We start from the raw sequence: 22,971 nt of genomic DNA, 5'->3' as shown, positions 1-22,971 counted from the left end.
TTCGGATGTTTTATCCTAACTTGTAAGATACGAATTTACTATTCTGTTGTGCTATAAAAGATTGTAATAAAAAAAAGGAATAATAAATCAGAATCGCACATCTTTGCAATCAAAAGTATGGTTTATTGAAAAGGAGGGGGAAAAAACGTATACTTTTCTGCGAAAGAGTTCTGAAATTTCTAGAATAATTAAAAAAATCATATAAACACAAGAAACGTTACGAAACACTTCAATCGACAGATATCAGCCTATTATTTTATCAAAAACGTCAAAGAATCTAAAAGATGTCTTTCAGGAACCGCGACATTATGTTACGCGCAGGTGTTTTGTGGGGAAAAGCGGGCTTTGTGACACGTGTATCACTAAGAAACCGCACAATAGAAGGACAAGTTTCATCTGGTCGAATGTCTACCGAGCTTGATTTGTTCGCTATTTTATTCACGCGTAATAGCTGCATCTTCTGGAAAACTCGTTAGAGGGAAATTGCAACACTCTGGTGAAAGAGGATGACAGAGCATAACGAAAAGTATAAAAACAAAATTCATGGTCAGGTAGTGACGTAATGTCAAATACATAATGCTTTTTTCTTTCGCCGGCTCATACATTAAAAAGCGCTCTTCCAAGAATTAGTATTTAGCTTCCTTTAGAAGAATTACAGGGTGCCTATATAAAAAGTTTTGCTCTATCTTTAAAAGAACAGCATTAATTTCGAATTGATTTGATAGACATTCGTTTTGAACTTTGAAGTAGTAAGTGAAAATTTTGAGGTTTGTTTCACAGATAGAACGGCATGATGTTGGAATACGGAGTGGTGACTCTAGCCATTCTATTTTTGACAGTGAGCAGCGCTCCTTTGATACGAAATGGTGAATACATCGTGCCAAACGACACTGCTCAGTGTGCAAATGACCTCATAGACTGGTGTCAGGGAATGACATACCCGAAAAAAGGAGCTGGTATATCCATGATGTCTGTCAGCATTTCAGAACCAAGTGGAATGGTTCGATACTTCTGTGTATCAGATTCCGAAGGTACAAACTGTACCAAGAATGGAGAATCATGGATTGCCTGTTCCAATGATAACCAGTTCTCTTACAAGGGAAAACCAATCACGAAAGATTCATCTGATGGCACTGAAGAAGGCATATGCAAAACAGCGGACATGGCTTTTAATAACCTTTTCATACAAAATCTAGCAGTCGATAATACAACATTAAATGAAGAAGTTGAGAAAGGAATGGAAATGATGTTCAAGCAGCTAGCAATAGTGAAAGAACAAATGGAAGCAATGACGAAATGGTTTAATAACCTTTTCAGACCTGGTTTTCCTTATGATTTCGATGATCCCATGAGTCCTGGTGACACCAGTTCCCCACAAGGAAAAAATCAAATCGAAAGAGAAGAAAAGAAGCGATGATCAATTTTTATAGAAAAGAAAAGATATAAACACTTTGTAGACACTGCTTTATAATGATGACTGCACTATGTTTTCTCTTTTTGCCGATGATGCTACATAACTAAATTGCACAAAGAATTTGCGAGATGTCAGTGATTCGACGTTCTAGAGGATCAATATCCTTGCTGCATGTACCTTCGCTTCGAAGATATGAAAGCTTGACTTTCAGTGTAACAACCTTACAAATCAATTTAAGGAATGTTGACAGATTTTGTTTTTCAGTGAAGCTTTATTGTTTCAGTTTATTCCATATAGATGTTTGGACTTCATCGTCACTCAGATAATCCATCGCTGAAAGATAAAAGAGGAAATGTAATGATTTATGCATAGCATAATACTCATAGAATCAGAATATTAATCATACTACTTAATTGATTGAGAAAATAAGAAAATTCTGTATATAATTGGAGGTTGATAAAATAAAGAGATATCATTAAATATTTTAATTGTTTCGAAATTGAATCAGATTATAAAAGAAAAATCATGTTGAAAAATTAAAAAAAAAAAAAAATCAACTTGGGTATGTATATATTTATCTTTTGTATTATGTCTAGAAGGTAATATTACTTTAGACAACAAAGAAATAGATTTAACACATAAAACTACTTATTGTAATGCAACAAATAAAATTCTTTATTATATTACATTATTTATATTAAAAATTCTTAAATATTGAGGAACTGCTAGTTTGAGCACTTAAAAAGAAGAAAATTGTCCATTAAATTTTGAAATTGCTATTTTTGATTGCTGAATTTAATAAAGTACTCAATATGTTTTAAAAAACATGCCAGGTGTAAAAAGTTACTAAAAATTATTAAACTAGATCAGTTTTTGTGTTAGAAAATTGAATTTTATTTCATAGTTCACTTGCCAAAAATAATTTATAATACCTTCAGGGAAAAAACAAAAACAAAAAAACAACATGTATCTTGTAATTTGTAGCGAAAATATAAACAAACCTAAAAGATATTTTATTCAGAACTTCTCATGCAACTTTTTGAATGACAAATTTATATATTAAACAAAATTATAAGACAAAATATTATTTTTAAAGTAGTGTTAAAGAATATATTATAAACAGCGGTTCATTGACTTGCTGCAGTTTGAGAAATTGCAAAATATATCTAATATTCAAATAAGTTCTTGAATGCTGAAATAATATTTCATCAAATATATCCACTAAGTAGATAATTATGAAATATGATTTCCCTCCTTCTTCATTTCATTTTTTTTTTCATATTTTTTTAATTTCCCAAAACAGACAGAAAATTTTTTTTAAGTAAACAATTCATCTTTCAATTTATTTTCTATATTTTTTTGACCTTTTATTATATAAAGCTGAAATGAAATATTTAATAGATTATTCTATTAATTAATTAAGTCACTTTTTGGAAATAGCAAGATAATGAAATTGATAAAAAAATAACATTAAAATGCAAACAACAAAACAAAAATATAAATTTTAATTTAATAAAAGATTATCTAAAATCCAAACCATTGAAGTTAATCAGTTTTATAGAAAAATTCTAAACACAAATTTATCTATGATTTTAATATATTATATGCATTAAATTAATTAAAATAGGCTCTCAAATTCATTTTTTTTAATTGGAAGCAAGAGAATAAGTATTTAAGCAAAATTTCCTTTCAATAGAAATAACAATTGAGTATTTTTTTTTTTTTTTTCCAACAAAAGTATTTGGAATTTTTTGCTAATTTTGATTGCTGAATTTAATAAAATTAGACAATATATTTTAAAAACCATGCCAAGTAAAAATTATTAAACTAGATCAGTTTTTATATTAGAATCTTGGATTTTATTTCATAGTTCAGTTGCCAAACATAATTTATACCTTCAAAAAAAAAAAAAAAAAAAGAAAAAAAAAAAAACGTATTTTGCAAATTTGTTGTGAAAATATAGACAATTCTAAAAGATATCTTATTTAAAACTTTTCATGCAACTTTTTGAAGGACAAATTTATATATTGAATAAAATTATAAGACTGGATATTTTTTTAAGCAGTGTTAAAGAATATATTATAAACAGCAGTATTATAAACAGGTTTGATGCAGTTTGGGAAATTGTAAAATATATCTAATATTCAAATAAGTTCTTGAATGCTGAAATAATATTTCATCAAATATATCCACCAAATAGATAATTTTGAAATATGATTTTCTCCCTTCTTCATTTCTTTTTTTTTATTATTATTATTATTATTTAATTTCCCAGAATAGACAGAAAATTTTTTATTAGGAAAGCAATTTATCTTTCAACTTATTTTCAACTTGTCTTTGACATTTTATTATATAAAGCTGAAATGAAATATTTAATAGATTATTCTATTAATTAATTAAGTCACTTTTTGGAAATAGCAAGAAAATGAACTTGATAAAAAAAAACATTAAAATGCAAACAACAAAACAAAATTATAAATTTCAATTTCATAAAAGATTGTCTAAAATCCAAGCCATTGAAGTTAATCAGTTTTATAGAAAAATTCTAAACATAAATTTATTTACAATATTAATATATTTCATGCATTAAATTAATTAAAATAGGCTCTCAAATTCATTTTTTTAGAAGCAAGACAATAAGTATTTAAGCAAAATTTCCCTTCAATAGAAACAGCAATTGAATATTTTTTTCCAACAAAAATTTTTTAGTAAATTTCAGCAAAATAAACATATCAGAAGCAGGAATTTAAAAGAAAATTCGCATAAACATAATGAAAATATTAAGTTCATTTCTGAATCTATTTGAAAAACCAAGTATCAGTTTGTATACTTGATTTGCAGAATACAAAAGTCGTACATGAAGGCAGTGAGACAGTACAAGATTTATCTTTCCACATCATGCATCATCACCATCATAATAATTAAGAAATTTTTTTAAAAATTACATATTTCTCTATATATTGAAAAATCTGGATCAATAATTTAATATAGAGATAACATGTCCATAAAATAACAAATAAAAATAAAAACATAAATTCAAGCCTACAATGTAATTCTTTCCCTGAAATTAACTTCAATAGATTTCTAAATGTTTATCATATTAGAAGCATATTTACAGAGATTTACTTTTATTTATGTTTTCAATAAAAATATCACATTCATTTACAATGATATCCAATTTCAGAAAGTAATTCAATATCTTACTTCAATTTTCAGAAGTTGATTTTCTTCAATTTCTTTTTTAGACACCTTAAACCAGTATTATTAAAAAAATTATATCATATTTTCATCCTTCTGCTGCATAAGTAATTAATCAGTTTAATTTTTATGAAAAAAAATAAGGAGAAAAATTAATGATTAGATTTTATTATTGTTTATTTTTTCATCTACCCTTTGTGATTTTCATACTTTTCACAATTAACTTCTATTGCATTTTCTCCTTTGTTGCTAATGTTATATTATTTTTTTTTAAAAAGCAAACACTTTCTGTAAGAAATTAAAGCTGTTCTTTTAATTTAAAAAGTTTTCTTTCTTTCTTTAAAATTACAAGTTATATATACTACTCAAAATTACATTTTATGCATATAAAAAAAAAAACTTCAAATGAAATTCTGATAATGTATAGTCTTGTAAGAAAATTTACATTACGAAGGGAAGAAGAAAACAGAGAGAGAGAGAGAGAGAGAGAGAAAACAATGCAAAACTTAGCAATGCATGTATATGGGTTCTTCCAACTGAATTTCAAAAATTTAACACAATTGATGCAACATCATACTTTCACAATAATATTAAATCCACCCACTTTTAGAAATAGTTCAGAATATCTTTAACATATGAAATAGAGAAAATTGAATATTCAATATATCTGCTTCCTTCCAGTAAGCTTCTTTTAAAAGGTGGGGGGGGGGGAATTAATATCACTCTAGCAATGACTTCCATTTAATGCCTTCTGCAGCAGTAAAAGACTTCTGTCATCTTACAAATGGGCTTCCATAATATAAATTATTCCATAATAAATTAATATTCCATAATAAAAATTTAATATTTTGATTCAATTATTCATAAAAACAACAATACACTTAAAAACAGAAAGCAAAGATAATAAAGAAATAATGATTTATAAAGTAAAATTATTATTTTTATTTTCATTATTTAGAAACTTTATTATAATTCAAGCAATAAATAGAAATGATAGTTATTTGATTTCTTTGTCAACAAATGAACTTTTCATTGCTCAATTTAAATAATAAAAAAAATTACTGAAGTTTAATTTGTAATATTTATGGCAAATTTAAATACATTTGATAAAAAGAACTACATTTTTTTCAAATCTTATTTATGATTATTTTAATGTTGTAAAATCATCTCTATTTATTTATTTCAATAAATGGCTATTTCTAACAGTTTGGTATTTTTTTTCCCCTGCCCTATTCTATAGAATTAATAAATTCAGAAATTTTTGCTGTCATTACTACAAATATATATCTCAATAAAATAAAAAAAAAAAGAATCCTTTGTTATATCCAATACTTTATATTATTTGAAATCTTTATAAAGGTTTATTAAAATGTAAGTTTTTATTCAGTAACTGTTCATAAAAATTACAATGAATTTTTTGATAAATTCTAATAGTATGTTGTAATATAATACATAAAAAATAATAATACTTATGATAATTAAAATGTAACATAATATTTGAAAAGAAATTCAAATTAAAAATATAGATTGGTAAATCAACATTCATAAGTCATAAATGCATTAAAACTAATATATATGATAAGAATAAGAGAATAAATAATACATATTAGAAACAAGCTTTCAAATAGCATAGTGTTAAAAGAAATTGACATTTAAAAAAAAAAACACCTGGAATGCAATAAATATCTGACTTCTTTAAATTTTATAGCAATATCTAAGCTACAATAAGAACTACTCCATTTTAAACGGTAATTCAATTATCTCAAATAGATATCTAAAACATTAAAAATTCATTAACATATACAGCCTGGAGAAATAAGAGAAAAACTAAGGTGAATTATTTTGTCTTTCAATACAACGTATTAAAATTCAGATTTTAAATTAGCTAAATAAAATAATAATACAATAACTGAATGGAGATGTAAAAAAATAATTAAAAATGTATTATTTGGTTAAATGGTCAAATATTTAAAAAAAATTTTAAATACACAAGTAAATCAAATAAAAAAAAAGATGGGTTTGTTTCAACTCTCATCAAATACAAATGATTTTTTTAAAGTTAGATGCATGTTATATTATTAATTCATATTTAAAAAAAATACTAACAAAATATAAAAAATCTTTATTAACAAATTATTCATAAAAACCACATAATTTTTAAACAATACTAACCAGTTCTTCCTTGGTTGTCTTTTAAATAACAGTTAGCCCTTAATTCCCATAATAACCAAAATGTGTCAATTTCATTTTCCTTCAGAAAGAAAATGAATAAGTAATTAATAACTGAATTAATAAAGGACAATAAATAAGAAAGAATAAATTTTAAAAAATATTGTTTTACTCTGCAAGCAAAATGCAAAGGCCTAAGACCTTGTGGTGTTTCTGAATCAACAGATATATTGTGACATTTGACAAGATATCTAACGCAAACCATATTTCCAGCTTCAGCGGCAAGATGTAATCCATTTCTTCCAAGTTTATCTTGTTCTATAACTGAAGCCTTAAAGAAATTAAATAAAATTAATTAAACATTAAACTGATTAATTAATTTAATTACATTAAATTAAAAATAATTAAAATTAATTAAAAAATGTATAAACATGTTACAGATTTGAAATATATCACCATTTCTAGAAAATAACAAATCACAAGAACAGCATACACTCATAAAAATATTTCTCTATAAATTTAAGATATTGTAAATGTTAAAGCTTTAACTATACATAGCATAATGTACAAATATGCACTTGTACTTTATAACTCAATGTTCACATAATTTTTAAAATAAGCATTAAGTTAAGACAAATGGTAAGAAACGTTTGATATTGTAGAGATCATATCCAGTTAAATAATATGTCAATATAAAATTAAAAAAGTACAAAAAAATACAAATTAATAGTGCAAAAATATAATATTACAAAATAAATTGACATGTATTAGTCAGAAAAATCTAGTTTTTATTTGACAATAAGCTAACAAAACACAAAGAAATGATTAAAATTGTTTTTTATTGTTCTTTATGTGTAATAATTTATTTAACTGGAATAATGTTTGCAGCAGGTAGACCATTCAAATGTGAATCAGTATGAATTTAATTACGTCTATATATTTTATAATAAAAATAAGGCACCATAAGTTGCAATATTTGAACTTTATTACTGACTATTTGCCCTTTTTTGTATTTCATATTAGTTCTCTCAGTTGATCCTCTCTAAGGTTTAAAATAAATTTAAAATATAGCAAAAAAAAAAAAAAAAAAAAAAAAAAAATGGATATTTTTTTAAACAAGCTGATTTTGGAATTAATAATAACTTTTGAATTTGACTATCTTGAGATATTTTTAGAAAATGCACACATATTTTGATTAAAATCCCTATTCTACCACCAGTGATGAGAAAAACTCAGTATAAATTCTTTAAAATTACAGAAAGAAATATAATTCCATACAGAAAAGTTCTAAAGAGGCAGTAGTGAGGAAATTAGACATAGAAATGTTTGAAGGATTTGTTGCCAAATTTGAAGGTTATAAATACAGCAATGCTTACTGCCTGGACAATAAATTCTTGCATTTCTTCATTGGTAGTACTTACATAAGTATAAAAGTTATAAGAAAAATAAAATAGTAATAATAATTTCACACATAGCCAAAGTTGATTAATACAATTGCTATAAGGAGAAGCTGACTTATTGAATATTAGAATAAATACAAAAGAAAGAAAAAAAAACTTATGAAATTACTTATCATTTGCTTGGAAAAGCAGTAACATATGTTATCACATATATACTATACAGACAGCTGTCAGATATATTCATGCCTTAACAATTCAACAAAAAATGCATTAAAAATTCTTTAAAGTTGTCTGGTTTTAATGTGGATCATACATCATGTTCTAAAAGCCTACATTCACATCAAAAATGAAAATAGCTTTCTAAAGTATAAAATGCAGTATTACCTGACTTTTACATTTTTCAAGGGGCTAGAATAATAGTAGTGTAAATGGCAGGAAAAGTGTAAGTAGCAGTAATAAGTAGTTAGATAAAAAAAATCCTCAAGAAAAAGAAGTAAATGCACATTACTAATATTACAAATCATTTTATTTTTATTCTAATACTTACTTCAAATAAACATGAAATGAAACAACTCTCCCTATAAAAGTGTACTTATTTCCAGAAGGGTACATAAAATATTATAAGAGCAATTCTCTTATTTTCTTCTTTATCTTTCATAACAAGGACACAGAATTGTTAATAATGTTCTATCTCTGCATAAAACCTTTACTTTTAGTAACCGCCATTGCATTTGGACTATTGACAAATATTTATTTCCAAAAGAAAAACAGAACTCTTGCTTTTTATTGAAGCATGTAACCAAAAACAGATTTCTATTTGGACTTCTTACGCTCCCTATTTCCTTTTCAAAATCATAAAAATTATAGAAATTATTTTAACTTTTTCCAACAACTGACTCTCTTGTTTGGTTGTGATACTTTTTTTTCGTTACTTACATTGAAGCTACTTAGTATCATGTAAACACACAAAATCATATTACTTTTATTTAAAAAAAAAAAAAAATTAACACGGAGAGGAATTGATTAATAAAGTATGAATACATCAGATTAAACTATAATTAGTCATTCTATAAATTTAAATAATATGAGAATAATGAATGATTAAGAATAAAATGGAAGTGTAATGTATTTTATTATTTTAACTTATTTGTATTTAACTTCATTTTGTATTGCTTATTCACTGATTATATCTGAATAGTTACTACTCTACATATTTTAAGAAATTTCTTTTCATATGCACTAATTTCAAAACTAAAATAACTATTTTTAGGTAATATTCTATGAAAACTAGTATGAATTCAGAAACTAAAAAACTTCTTCAAGATAATCATTCAGTAGTATTAAGTTGGTGCCATAATCATTGGATGACAAACTATCCAATGGATGCATGGCAAATTGACATTTTTGAAAACAATTGGTCAGAAAAAAAAATATAACTGTTGATATAAAATAAGAAAAAATTAAATAAGTGAATAATGAAAATATCAATTCTAAATTCTTCAGATCTTTAGGCCTATGAAAAATGCATTTATAACTAACATGTCCAAAATAATAGATATTTAAAAACAACAAACATAAAAAGTATTATTACCCCTTTCTTAACTAAAAATTCTACAATTTGATTATGATTTCCTGATACAGCATCCATTAAAGGTGTAATTCCACATGAATCTTTCACATTTATATCATAACTTGTACATTCTAAGAAAATCTTTACAAGTTCAAGATGTCCATGAAGAGCTATAGAAGATAATCAAACTTTTTAATAGACTTGAAACTTGTATAATATATATTTATCATATAACTCAATAAACTTTATATTAGATACATATTGTACATAATGAAAAATGGTATAACAATCTAATATTGTTAGTATTTTAATTTTCTTTAAAATTAGTAATTATCTCTCACAAATAAAATTTTAAATTTTTTTAATTAATGCGAACAAATTTAAGACATGTACAATGAACCATGCAATTATATAAGTCAGTATCCTAGGAATAAAAAAACATATTACATCATAGATTGCAAATATATGTTAAAAGCTGGATTTTTAATTTACAAATGAAATTGACCATTTTTAGTCACATTGCTACAGCTCAAGAAATAAACAAAATAATATGCAACAATTATGTGAATTTTAGCATGATTTTTGTATAATATTTTTTAAAATATAATAGGAAATGTGATGAAGAATTAATGGAAAAGATTTAACTTAATTGAAAATATTTATTAAGAAGTTTTTAAAGATAAGATTACCATAAGAGAGAGAATCAAACAAGATAAATGCTAGAAAGAATTAGTGTGTGACAAATTAACAAAATTTCAAAAAGGATAGAGTAATTCAAAAAGTATTAAAAAGGTTTCTAAATCATGTTTAATAAACAACAACATAATAATATTTAAAAGAATTATAAATGCAACTTTCACTTTTATTTTTATTTACTTGCAATTGGTAACATTGACTGCTTGTACATCAAAAATGCTTGCATATATTGTGTTTCAGAATGAATAGTTTCTTTTATATATTAAAATGAAAATAAAAATAATTCTATAAAAAATTACTTTTAATTTTAATGATAGTATTAGATATATTTCATTATCTAAATTCTTTATAAAAATTAAATTACATTGAAGATTTTAGAGCAAACAGTGCTAGTCCTTCAAACAAGAACTTGCCAACATCCTTAAAAACTGAATTTCAGGTTATACATCCTGCATATATTCCAATCAGCTTAATGTTTAAATTTTAATCCTGATGTGAAAAAAAATCCATTCATGGGATTCTGTTGTTTTAATTGACAACTTGCAATTCTCATTAAAAAAAATTCTTGAAGAAAAGACATTTTATTAAAAAGATTTCATATTTATCAAATAAATGAAATTAGGTTTAAAAAACAGCAAAGTAATAACATGATATAATAAATGAGGATTCTTTTAAATTTAATTGCAGAATTATTCTATCTAAAGGTTTAGAATTCACAATAGATGATAAAACATCTACATCTACTCAAATTAAACATTAGACACATCCCATACAGCAGTTCCAATCTAAAATTTAAAAAGAGTGTTACAGGGGAAAAAATCCCTTATTTTTTAAAATTCTGTTAGACTATATGAAATTATAACATTAATTTCCCAAAATTAAAGGAAAAAAATCCAAAAAAAATAAAAAAAAAAAGCAATAATTTCTTCAAAAGAAAGTCAATCAATATAAATTTTAATATGTTATTAAATAAATGATTCCAAATAAAACTGCAACACACTACAGCAGCATAACAAGCATTGTCTTTAATTAGGATGAAAATACATGCATGAGAATAAGGCTATAGGTTTATTTATTATAAATAGCAACTTATATTCAATTTACAGTTGCTGGAAGAACAATCATAAGATTAAAAGCAAATCAAAATCAAAGAGTGGTGATAAAATGATTAGATATATTCATTCAATGATTCTGTATTTCATTAACTTCAGAAATAATATTACAGTTGTTTCTTCTGTCGTTTCCTTTTACATTTAATAAAAGTGATGCAAAAGTGAATTATACTTTCTGCAGCATGAAAGAAGGAAATTAAAATTGGCTGAAGAGGGATTTAAAAATATTCAATATTTTATTTGCAATATAATTTTTATTAAATATTTAAATCCTACAACAACATGATGATAACTAAGAGAAAATTTTTTAAACAAGTTGCAAGGAAAGAATAATCCCACATCAAGAAAGAATCATTATTTAAATTTTTTTAGAGAATTTTAATTTAGTTTACAAATAAAAATACAGTTTTTCAGAAAAGTAGTAATTTATATTTAAGAATTGAAAAAATAATTATAAAAAATAGTATAGAAAAAATTACTAACTTATAATATTATTCATATTTAAGTAAAAATATAAATAATTTAGTAAAAAAAAAAGAAATTAAATAAGTATATATATACAGTGGCTCAAAAAATTGAGAGTACACCTTACATTTACTTGATAAATGCGAATTTCAATATAAATAACACATTACCGGGAAGTGCAAACTTGTTTTTATTTTTACACATAACAAATGGTTTAATAAATAAACATACGCAGAATTTTGCCTCAAAAAATTGAGAATACACAAATGAAATTTTGGCAATATCAAGCATAGAAACAAAGTGTCACTATTAAATTGCATGTCTTTTGGCTCTTATAATGGTCTCTAAACGTCATGTTACCGATTCGACCAATTTTTGGTGGTATCTGAAGATATTTTACCTCATTCTTCTTCCACCACTTGTTTTAAATGGGTTTTGTTTCTAATTTTGTATTTTTGAACCACTTTTTCGAGTATGGCCCACGGATATTCAATGGCATTGATGTCAGGGTACTGTGGTGGTGCCTGTAACCGTTGTTTACAATGAAAAAGACATCATATTTTGAGGTTACGAGCATTCTGTTTGGGGTTGTTGTTCTACTGGAAAATGGAATTTCCATCTAAACCCAAATGTTTAACACTTTCCTTTAGATTGCTGCTACCATATGGTTCATCCAACTTGTTGCAGAAACTTTTCAAATCATAGACAGAAGTGTAAGTGCTGAAACTGTGCTAAATGCCATTAGACAAGCTGGATATAAAAGTAGCATTGTTAGAGAGAAACCTTTCATCAGACTGCAAATTCAGAAAAAGCATTTGAAGTTTGCAAAAACTCATCAATTGAAGACCAATAACCTTTGGAAGAAATCTATATTTAGTAATGAAAGAAACCTCAACATTTTTGGTAGTGACAACCATCTTACTGTATGAAGAAAGCCTAATACTGCTTTGTATCCAAAATATTTATGTCCTACAGTTAAACATGATGGTGACTCCGTGATGATTTGAGGTTACATGGCTTCATCCGGGATAGGAAATTTAACTTTTATAGATAGCATTATAAATGATACGGTTTACTTGGATATACTTCGCAGCAATCTAAAGAAAAGTGCTAAAAATTTGGGTTTAGATGGAAATTTCATTTTCCAGTAAGACAACGCCCCCAAACAGAATACACGTAACTTCAAAATATAGTGTCTTTTTCATTGTACATGGCTTCATCCGGGATAGGAAATTTAACTTTTATAGATAGCATTATAAATGATACGGTTTAATTGGATATACTTCACAGCAATCTAAAGAAAAGTGCTAAAAATTTGGGTTTAGATGGAAATTTCATTTTCCAGTAAGACAACGACCCCAAACAGAGTACATGTAACTTCAAAATATAGTGTCTTTTTCATTGTAAATAGCAGTTACACACACCACCACAGTACCCCGACATCAATGTCATTGAATATTCGTGGGCCATACCCGAAAAAGTGGATCAAAAATACAAAATTAGAAACAAAACCCATTTAAAACAAGTGGTGCAAGAAGAATGGGGTAAAATATCTTCAAATACCACCAAAAATTATAAGATAAAATTATAAAAATTATAAGAGTTTAGAAGCCATTATAAGAGCCAAAAGACAGGCAATTTAATAGTGACACTTTATTTCTATGCGTGATATTGCAAAAATTTCATTGGTGTATTCTCAATTTGTTGAGGCAAAATTCTGCGTATGTTTCTTTAAAATGCTTCTGAAATTTTCAATTTAGAAATTTTTCGTTGATTTTTCTTTATTTTTACTCTAAATTAAACCATTTTTTATGTGTAAAAATAAAATCATGTTTGCACTTCCCGGTAATGTGTTATTTATATTGGAAGTTGGATTTATCAAGTAAACATAAGGTGTACTCTCAATTTTTTGAGCCACTGTATATATATATACTAATGATCCCTAAAACATCTCTTAAAGAAATATTAAAAGAAAAAAAAAGATAAATTTACAAGCAGTATGCAGAGGTGTTCTTCCATTTTTGCTTTTCGTATTCCATATCATAGGGTTGAATTTTAAAAGACATTGTATTATATTCACATTTCCTTCCCTGTAAATTATATAAAAACCATTATGTTAATTCATTTATATATGTTTACTGTAGGTTAAAAGAAATGGGTGCATACATATGTAAATTTTAAAGATAAAAACCAATAGAGAAAATTTTCATTTACAATTAAATAATACAATCAAAAAAGAAATCTAACAACAATATGAAAAATATGAAGCATACTCAAATGAGAGCTGAGCAATGATACTTGTACTATTGTTCTATGTACATTATTCTAGATATTAGAACATTTGTAATTCTTTTGATAAGCGCTTTTATATGCTAGAAGAAATCTGTTATAAAGCAGTTAGCAACAGTATACTCTGGAGTGATAAAGAGGTGAGAAAAAAAGTAATGTAGAGCTATGGATTTCTCTAAATTTACTAGACAATAAGAAAAACAAGACTCTCAAAGGGAAAAAAAAAAGAATATATCATCCCTCCCCCTTAAGACGGTAATTAAGAATACGAAAACAGTAGCTGCTTACTTTACTAATGGAATAATTTTTTATATGTATATGTTTATGGCATAATTAACAAGTATTTTTTCCTCCATGCACAAGATTATTTATTCTGTTTGTTTTTTTTAATTTATTTTGGAGAGCACCACATAATTAATCAAGAATCAACCAAAAGAATAGGTTCCTTTGCTTTTATAAAGCAGGCACTATTTATTTGTTGCTGCATTGATAATAAATTAAACAACAATTTGGATGGTAAAAACCAATATGAATTCAATAACTAAATCCAATGTTTAATTTGTAAATCTACTGCAACTTACTATCAACAAAAAATTCCTTTTCATGTGTCTAAAAATTTAAAGTTGTTAGCACTGATAAGAAGAACAACATAAAATCATTATATTTAAGAAATATGATTGACAAGAAATTTTAAAATTAAACTGATAAAAAGAAAGTGAATAAACCAAAAGAAAACAAAAATATGGATTAAAATACCTGTTTTGATTTCAGTTATTTCTAATTCTGAAATCACAGATGAATCTTGATTTTTTTTTTAAAGCAACATTTAAGTATTATACTATTAAGAAAGAAAGTAATTTTTAAAAATTTGTGAAATAAGGAAAATGTTCAATAATAATTTATTTCAGCAACATTAACAGCTTATTTTGAAGCTACATGATAGCTATATTAGGATGAGCTTCATAATTTAGATCTATTGTTAATAACAAAGACTACATATAAGTGGACACCATTTCAGACATGTGTATCAGTATGAAGACTAATGCTTTAACATGTACCAATCTCATATATAAAGAGATCTTTGATGGAATCTGGTCTTAAACAGATAAGCCCCTGTTCCAAATATGCCCCATTTTCTAACTTATGTTATGCCAAAGTGACTGAAAACTTTGCAGCAAAGTAGCCTCAGTAAGAGTAAATAAATGGAAATAACACTTGAACGATTTTTCTGCAGCTATTACGTCCATTTAGAGGCCAAAATTTTTCTCTAACAAGATATAGCAAGGAAGAAGCCCCAACATGTATCATTTGTTTCAAAGCCCAACCAATTGCACCTTCTCAAATCATGGGCAATTTTCCCAAGGAAAGAGTGTCTCCAGATTTTGCTTTTAATTGTGCTAGTGCCAATTTCTGTGGGCCGTTTTATATTAAGAATAAGGCTCAGCGTAAAGGTGCTTTACAAAAAATTTATATTTGTATTTTTGTATGTTTTTGTTTTAAAGCTGTTCATATAGAAATTGTTTCTGATTTGACAAATTTAAAAGAAAGTCATCTCAAGAAATGGCAAAAGGTAACTAGACTTGTACAATATATGTGGAAATTTTGGCATCGTAATTATTTAAGTCAATTACAATAGATATCTAAATGGATGTTTGACAAAAATAATGTAAAATTAGGAGATTTAGTGTTATTAATCGAAGATAATTTGCCTTGTTATAAATGGGCCATGGGTAGGATAATTAAAATTTATTATGGTGATGATAAGAAAATTCGTGTTGTTAAGATTAAAACGCAGTCCAGTACTTGTAAAAGAGCCATTTCTAAAATTTGTGTATTGCCTATGGAACATAATTAATTTGTAATATTTAATTTTTTTGTAAGTTTTGATTTGTTATTTCTTAGAGATATTTATTATTATGTATATTGTGTGTTTTTTACTAGCTTTGTATAAAAGTTGTAATATTGTTTATGTTATTGAACATTGTAATCTCTTGAAACCCTGGGGTTTCAAGGTGGGGAGTATGTTACAGCTTCACGCCGATAGATGGCGTATCTGTCGAGTACAAAGTTCCTTTTAATTCTTTCTTTGTATCTGAATGTAGAGAGTGTAAGAACGATTCTAGTACCTAGACGTGGCACCAATTGTGAAAGGTGTCCTAATCTGTAACAGTCTACATGAAGTGGCACAAAAATGTGTCCGAAAATAAAATGGTGTTCACCAGAAAGAAATGAGTAATTATCTGAAGAGAATTACAACACTTTTTATTCATTAAAAAAAGCATCAAGTTATCAGAGAATATCCTTATTCAGAGCATTGATAATCTCTAATAGGTCTTTCTGATTACCTACAGAATGCTGCTGTATCTTGGTATTTTATAAGGCTGCAATGTAGCAACTTGCACTGACATCCACATGACTATGGTTAGAGCAGAATAAAATTCTGCATACATTAAAGAATATCTTTCTTTCAAAAAGATTTCAACTGTTCCTCCTTTTTTTGTAAATACTTTTCATACCTCTTTTAATGAAATATTTTGATTAAAAAGTACACAGGGAAAATGTATTCAAATAATGGGGAAAATCTATACAATAAAATGGTATTTGATAAGGCTGCAATGTAGCACCCTGCACTGACATCCACATGACTATGGCTAGAGCAGGATAAAATTCTGCATACATAAAAGAATACCTTTCTTTCAAAAAGATTTCAACTGTTCCTCTTTTTTTCGTAAATACTTTTCATACTTATTTTAATGAAATATTGTGATTAAAAAATACATAGGGAAAATCTATACAAACCTTGAAGCAATGTGAAAAGCTGTCCACCCATCTTTGTTTGCAATATTCAGATCAGCATCAGGCACTAAGAGTTCCTTTATGATGTTTAAATTAGATTTTGTACAAGCCAACATTAAAGGAGTCCTAAAATGAGTATAAAATGCTTTTATACCATTTGTATTCTTATTGCTTCTTTGATAGATACTTCCTAATGATACTTTAATGTTTTGAATGCAAACAAATTTTAAAAACAGATAAAACACATAACAGTAATACAAATTTTACTTAAGTATTTAAGTACCAGAAATAGTAGATGATATGATCTCAAAACATGAAATATGAGAATGTCTGGGAAGGAAGGAACAAAAACAGCAAATTGAAAGAACATATTTCATGGGAAAAATAACATAAATTGCTTAAAGGTGTAGCCACAAATATTTATGCAGATTTCATGCAAATATAAAAAAACACTGACACTTTTCCATAGTAGCTACACTGGTAAAAATGCTGGCAACAAGATTTTCAACAAAACTCAAATGATTATCATTGTTACAGAAACTTTTCATATATTGAGATATTAGCAACTGAATGATTTTATAAACAATCAATAAGACTGTTCCAACTAGAAGATACTTTCTAGTACTTCATCACTAAATTTGTAACAATGGAAAAATAATTCATCAATTAAATTATAACATTTATGCAATGATTTGAGCTAATCCAGATGTGTTGCATTACTGGAAAAATCTAACTCAATGGTATTTCAGCTAGATTGCAAAGACTAAGGAATTGAATTCTGCAGAATGCCCCTGAATTAAGAAATTAATTATAGATAAAAGTGGTGACACTATTAGATGATCAATTTTGTGTAGTGAAATAACAAACATCTCGAAATGTATTTAATTAAATATTTTTAAAAAGATCCTTTATGTATATGCAAGTTTATTGCAGGTACTATTAAAATTAAAAAGCTTAAATATAGGGTGGATCCAGTTTTGATGTGCAAAGTAACTATAATATTTGTCTCTGATATTTAACCAGGTTATCTTTTAATGTGTAACTAAGTTATATTTCTATTTAAGCCTGAGTTCATTGGTGAACTGATATGTTCCACATGAATGACCTGCAAACTTTGGAATTAAGAATAATTTCCGTTTCAAAGAATATATAAAATAAAAGATAAGATAGAGATAATTAAAATTCCACTGCTCAATCAAACTGCATACTTCTTAAAATTTTTCTCAGCTTAACAATGTCAAAACTACAGGAAGGAGAAAATAATGATGATGACATGAAAACGAAGATAATTTTTTGATGTAGGAAAATGGAAAAACTAAATAATAATAGTAAAAAAAAACTCGTACCAATAAGAATAGTGAGTGCATATCAAATACTATCAAATACAGAACATAGTAAAAAGAAGAACAAATAAATATCAAGCTTACAATTTAATAACATTTTTATAAATTAAAATTTTTTGGATAGAGTTCAGCATCAAGAATGCATTGTTGCACAACTTAAGGAACACAATTTTTCATTAAAATTTTTTTTACCATATATCCGTTAGTAGGATGCTGGAAAATTATTTGCTATATGTGTTATGGACAACAACTTTACACTACTGTGATTTTTCACAGAGTACAGCTACTGAACTTAATACATATTGGAACATTTTGATAGTTTCTGAATTAACATGAAATGATATTTCACACCAATATATATGTTTGGTGGTAGTTATTAAAATTTCCAACTTTCTAGTATGTTTATTGTAATACTCAGTTTATATTTATTAAATAAGAAATTGTCAATTATTTATGCAAGCTTCAAAAAGTCAGTGGTTACTTCAAATATACATAAGTATATAAAAAAAGAACAAACATAAAAGAATATTTCTAATATGCGTAAGATTTTGAATGAAACTACACAATTTCTTCATATTCAATATTTAATAAATAAATTTCATTAAAAATCTATATTTACCAATCAGATCTTTTAAGAGCATTAACAGAAACACCTTGAGATAGCAAATATTTCACACATTCCAGCTGTCCGGAATGAGCAGCAATATGCAATGGTGTTTTCCCATCAAAATTCTTATGCTCCAAGATCACTCTGTTAACCTTTTCTGCATAGTATCTAAAATAATATAGGGTGGTCATTAAGTCTTTTTTTTTTTTTTTTTTACTGCAAAAAAAATGTCAAAAAAAACCCCATTGTATCTGTAATTTTTTAACTACATTTTTTTTTTATTACAACTGGATAGATGTGTTCAATTTTTTTTAGCCCAACAAATAACATAACTAAAGCAGAAACAATGATTTTACATTTGAATGTTATCAAAATGGCATCAATGGAAGAAAAAGTTCAATACGTTCTTTGGTTTCATGAATTCAAATTAGCCATTATTGTTTAATGTTAATTTTAGGGTTTCATAAAGGACATACTATTTGCTATGATAGTTATACTGATATATTCAAAGTTAGGATCACAGATGCTGTGTCTAAAAGATAATCAAAATGGTGGACAATACTTGGTGAGAATTGGAATACCACCTTGATATTCTTTGAGCTATCAAGTTTGCTAACAATAAAATTTACTGGCATTTTATTAAAATCTTTATAAATATTTTCACATTATAATGCCAAAAACCATATGCAAAATTATAAAAGTTTTTTTTTAAAATATTTTTTTATAATCAGAAAAATATTTTGTGATTACTCACTATTTTTTTAAAAACAAACATCTGCATAATCAAATATTTTTCCCATAAATTAAGATAACAAATATTTTGTAAAATGCAGTGTTATCCAATTGAGTAAATACAGGTGCAATATTAAAGAAAAATCATAAATCTATTTCATTAAGCATAGCTGTTGATAATTATAATCAATAAGATTCAAGACAGCTCGTCTGAATTTTGGAATCAATAAAATTCAAATGAGATACCATATGTATAGGGAAATTTCAAGAAATGCAACAGAATATATTTATAGTGTATGGTAAAGCTACTTTTCTATTAAATGGACTAAATGCAAAAATCACATAATGAAAACCTTGGTCTGCAATATTTCCTCAATTTTATGATATAAGGCTGACTGATATGCTTGTTCATGTGTTAATGCCCTTCATACTTATAGAAAATAAAATAGAAAGCCAAAATTTATGTTTGGCCACCATAAGTGAAGTTCATGGAAAAATATTAAAATCAATTATTTCAAAAAATAATTTTAAAATTGAATAAATATTATTGACAAAAAAAACTAATAACTGGTTTATATTTAATTAAAATGATTATATTCCTAAATTTCGATCAGACATTGTATGTAATGTTAGGAGAGGGGAGAAATGAGCAAAATTAAAATGAAAAGATCAATTATTAAAATCTTATTTAAGAAATAACATTTTTTTTTTTTTTTGTATCTCCCCTGGTTTCCATTTTTCATTATAGCACCTTAGTATTAAAATACTTTGGTCTTTTTTTTTTTTTTTTCTTAATCATGAAGCATTAAACAAGAATAGAGATGCAAAAATTGGTATTTTCTTTCTGTAATTTGTTCTATATATAACAGAAGATGAGAGGAATAAGTAGCTTTCAGAAGTTTACTTTTTAAAAATGAAATCAATTTCATTTTCATGTAAACAATATGCAATATCAGTTAACACATTTTTTTAAAAAAAGAACAAAATTTAAAAATATCAACAAAAGGATTTTTTTCCTTTTCAAATTTATAACTGATAAACAAAATTCAATCTTGACCACATTATTCTAATAAAACTATGCCTGCTTGATGTGAAGCTGTTCTGCATCGGCATAATAAGGAACAATTTCCTCAAAGGAAATGTTTACTTAAATGTGTATATTTATTTTCATTATATTTAAGATTTTAAATGCAATTTGAAGCTTGTTAGCTGCAAAAATAATAATCTAAAAACAGAGAAACCATGTAAATACCATTCAATTAAGTGGCAATACTAAAGTAATAGAACTTTTGACAGTATAAAAATAAATAAACTAAGCCCTATAAAATTATAAAAGCATGTGACAATTTAATAATCTGCAAATATATTGCATTTTAAGCATTATCATGGTCTCCTAAACAGTCTTATAAGGAAGCAAACATTTAAAGTTATAGTATTCAACAAAGAAATACATAACTTTTAAGAAATAATATGCTTTGTATTTTTTTAAATTCTTTTATCAGAATTACAAAATCGTGTTAATATGTTTTAACTTTAAATTATCTTATTGATATTTCGTTACTATTTAATTCTGACCGATGGTAGCGTTTTTTAGCGATTCAACTAAAAATAACATGAATGGCAACTTCTATATATGGCATCAAAAAATGAACAAACTCCAGAAACACATAATCAATTATACGGAGAAAACCCTATATTGACTCCAACCAGTATTGAAAGATTCGGTTAAGAGATTCCTATATATATATATCGAATATAAAATGCCATTTTTGCTATACTAGCATTTGAACTATTTTTTACTGTCCGTCAAAAGACAACAATTCAGAAAAAATTATCTAGGAGTGGTTAATCAGTTTACAAATTTTATCAATGAAAAATTTCACCTCGCTCCTACTTTACCGTAGAAAATTAAAGATGTAAAATAAAAAGAAATATTACTTTATTATGGACACACAACCAGAATGTGCAGCAAGATGAATAACTGTGTCACCGTTCTTCGTGTTCAAATCTTTCCAATTATCAGCATAATGCGAATGTTCAGACAGGAGTTTCAGAACCAAATAATTATTATTCGCTTGCACAGCCTGTAGCAAATCTGATTTAAATGAAATGAAATTCATTTTAATTCAGTTAAAATTACTAGCAATAATGATATTTTATTTAGCAACAAATTCTAAAGAAATACAATTGCTTTGGAATAATTTACATTAGAGGTGCATTGTGTTTGCATTAATTATGAAACAGATGGAATGTTGAGACAGTTACAGTTAAATTCAAAGCAATTTCCACTTGTGATTATTTATTTATTTTTGAATACATGGCATCTTAAAATATTTATGGCCAATTTTCAGATTTCGATAGTTTCGATTTATACTCGTGTGATGTAGATCAAGTGTGCAATAATGATTTAAAAATGAAATCAGCAAACTGATTTTTGCTACAAATGTTCGCGACCTAGTAGAGATGCATAATCCACGATTTTTTGAATAACAAATAATATTGCTATTGTTATTTTTAAATATGCGTTCCAAATATCTGTTATTTCAATCATATTATTAATTAAAAATTATTACTTAATATTAAATATAAAATTTATTAATTGTAATTAATACTTAATTTACTAATTTAATTAAAGTGTGATTGAATTAATTTATCTGTTTCAGCTTACTTCTTAAATTTTATTTTTTTTTCTCAAAACTATTTATTTAATTTATTTATTAGAGTGAACCATTTTCTGGAAAAGACGAGTTAAAAATATGTCATTTCTTTAAAATGTTTACTTTAGTCCTATATTCTACCAATAGATGGCGCCAGCAGTCAACAGAGTACATGTAATCAAAATCAATCATGTCACGAGCAATTAAAAATGATCTGTATGGAATAGTGCATCATCAAATACGAATATCGGTCACTAACGTAAAGTGGAGCGGTGACTTCGCACTTTCCGGTGAAATCACCGCTCCGATAAATTTCAGGGATATGCAATTCAATGATACGATACGATAATTCCAATAACCGGTCCGTTCACTTTTCAATCCAATCACAGATTTCTTTAGAGAGCTTCCATTGGACAGATCGTATCGATTGCTACTTTCCAGTGAAGTCACCGCTCCTTCAAATTTCAGTGATATTGTATCGATTGTTACTTTCTATCGTGATCCAAAACCTGTAATCGAAATA

General features: G+C 26.2%; 2 protein-coding genes across 2 annotated transcripts; one reads left to right on the top strand and one right to left on the bottom strand.

Moving 5' to 3' along the window:
- The first annotated feature begins 259 nt into the window (after window positions 1-259).
- LOC129960977 (uncharacterized) lies at window positions 260-1,896 on the top strand. The gene has a single exon (XM_056074762.1). The coding sequence runs from the start codon at window positions 791-793 to the stop codon at window positions 1,415-1,417; it is 627 nt and encodes a 208-aa protein (XP_055930737.1). The 5' UTR covers window positions 260-790; the 3' UTR covers window positions 1,418-1,896.
- Window positions 1,546-22,030, bottom strand: LOC129960962 (ankyrin repeat domain-containing protein 16-like). Its single transcript, XM_056074744.1, has 8 exons — window positions 21,730-22,030; window positions 19,072-19,227; window positions 17,113-17,235; window positions 14,017-14,114; window positions 9,773-9,921; window positions 6,954-7,112; window positions 6,785-6,863; window positions 1,546-1,747 (listed from the first exon to the last, which is right to left on the bottom strand). Exons 1-8 carry the CDS (start codon window positions 21,909-21,911, stop codon window positions 1,686-1,688), a joined length of 1,008 nt encoding a protein of 335 aa, XP_055930719.1. The 5' UTR covers window positions 21,912-22,030; the 3' UTR covers window positions 1,546-1,685.
- Window positions 22,031-22,971: the final 941 nt, after the last annotated feature.

Source organism: Argiope bruennichi, chromosome 2 (genome assembly GCF_947563725.1).
Source record: "Argiope bruennichi chromosome 2, qqArgBrue1.1, whole genome shotgun sequence".
NCBI lineage: Eukaryota > Metazoa > Arthropoda > Arachnida > Araneae > Araneidae > Argiope > Argiope bruennichi.
Note: the sequence above shows the minus strand (reverse complement) of the source record. Positions and strands in the feature narration are given on the sequence as shown.

Excerpts from the sequence above, each read along its gene's own strand:
- LOC129960977 (XM_056074762.1), top strand. The coding sequence starts at position 791 with ATGATGTTGGAATACGGAGTGGTGACTCTAGCCATTCTATTTTTGACA.
- LOC129960962 (XM_056074744.1), bottom strand. The coding sequence starts at position 21,911 with ATGAATTTCATTTCATTTAAATCAGATTTGCTACAGGCTGTGCAAGCG. Across the intron at positions 17,236-19,071 it reads GCTCTTAAAAGATCTGATTG|GACTCCTTTAATGTTGGCTT; the intron begins GTAAATATAGAT and ends TACTCATTTTAG. Across the intron at positions 14,115-17,112 it reads GCTTTTCACATTGCTTCAAG|GGAAGGAAATGTGAATATAA; the intron begins GTTTGTATAGAT and ends TATAATTTACAG.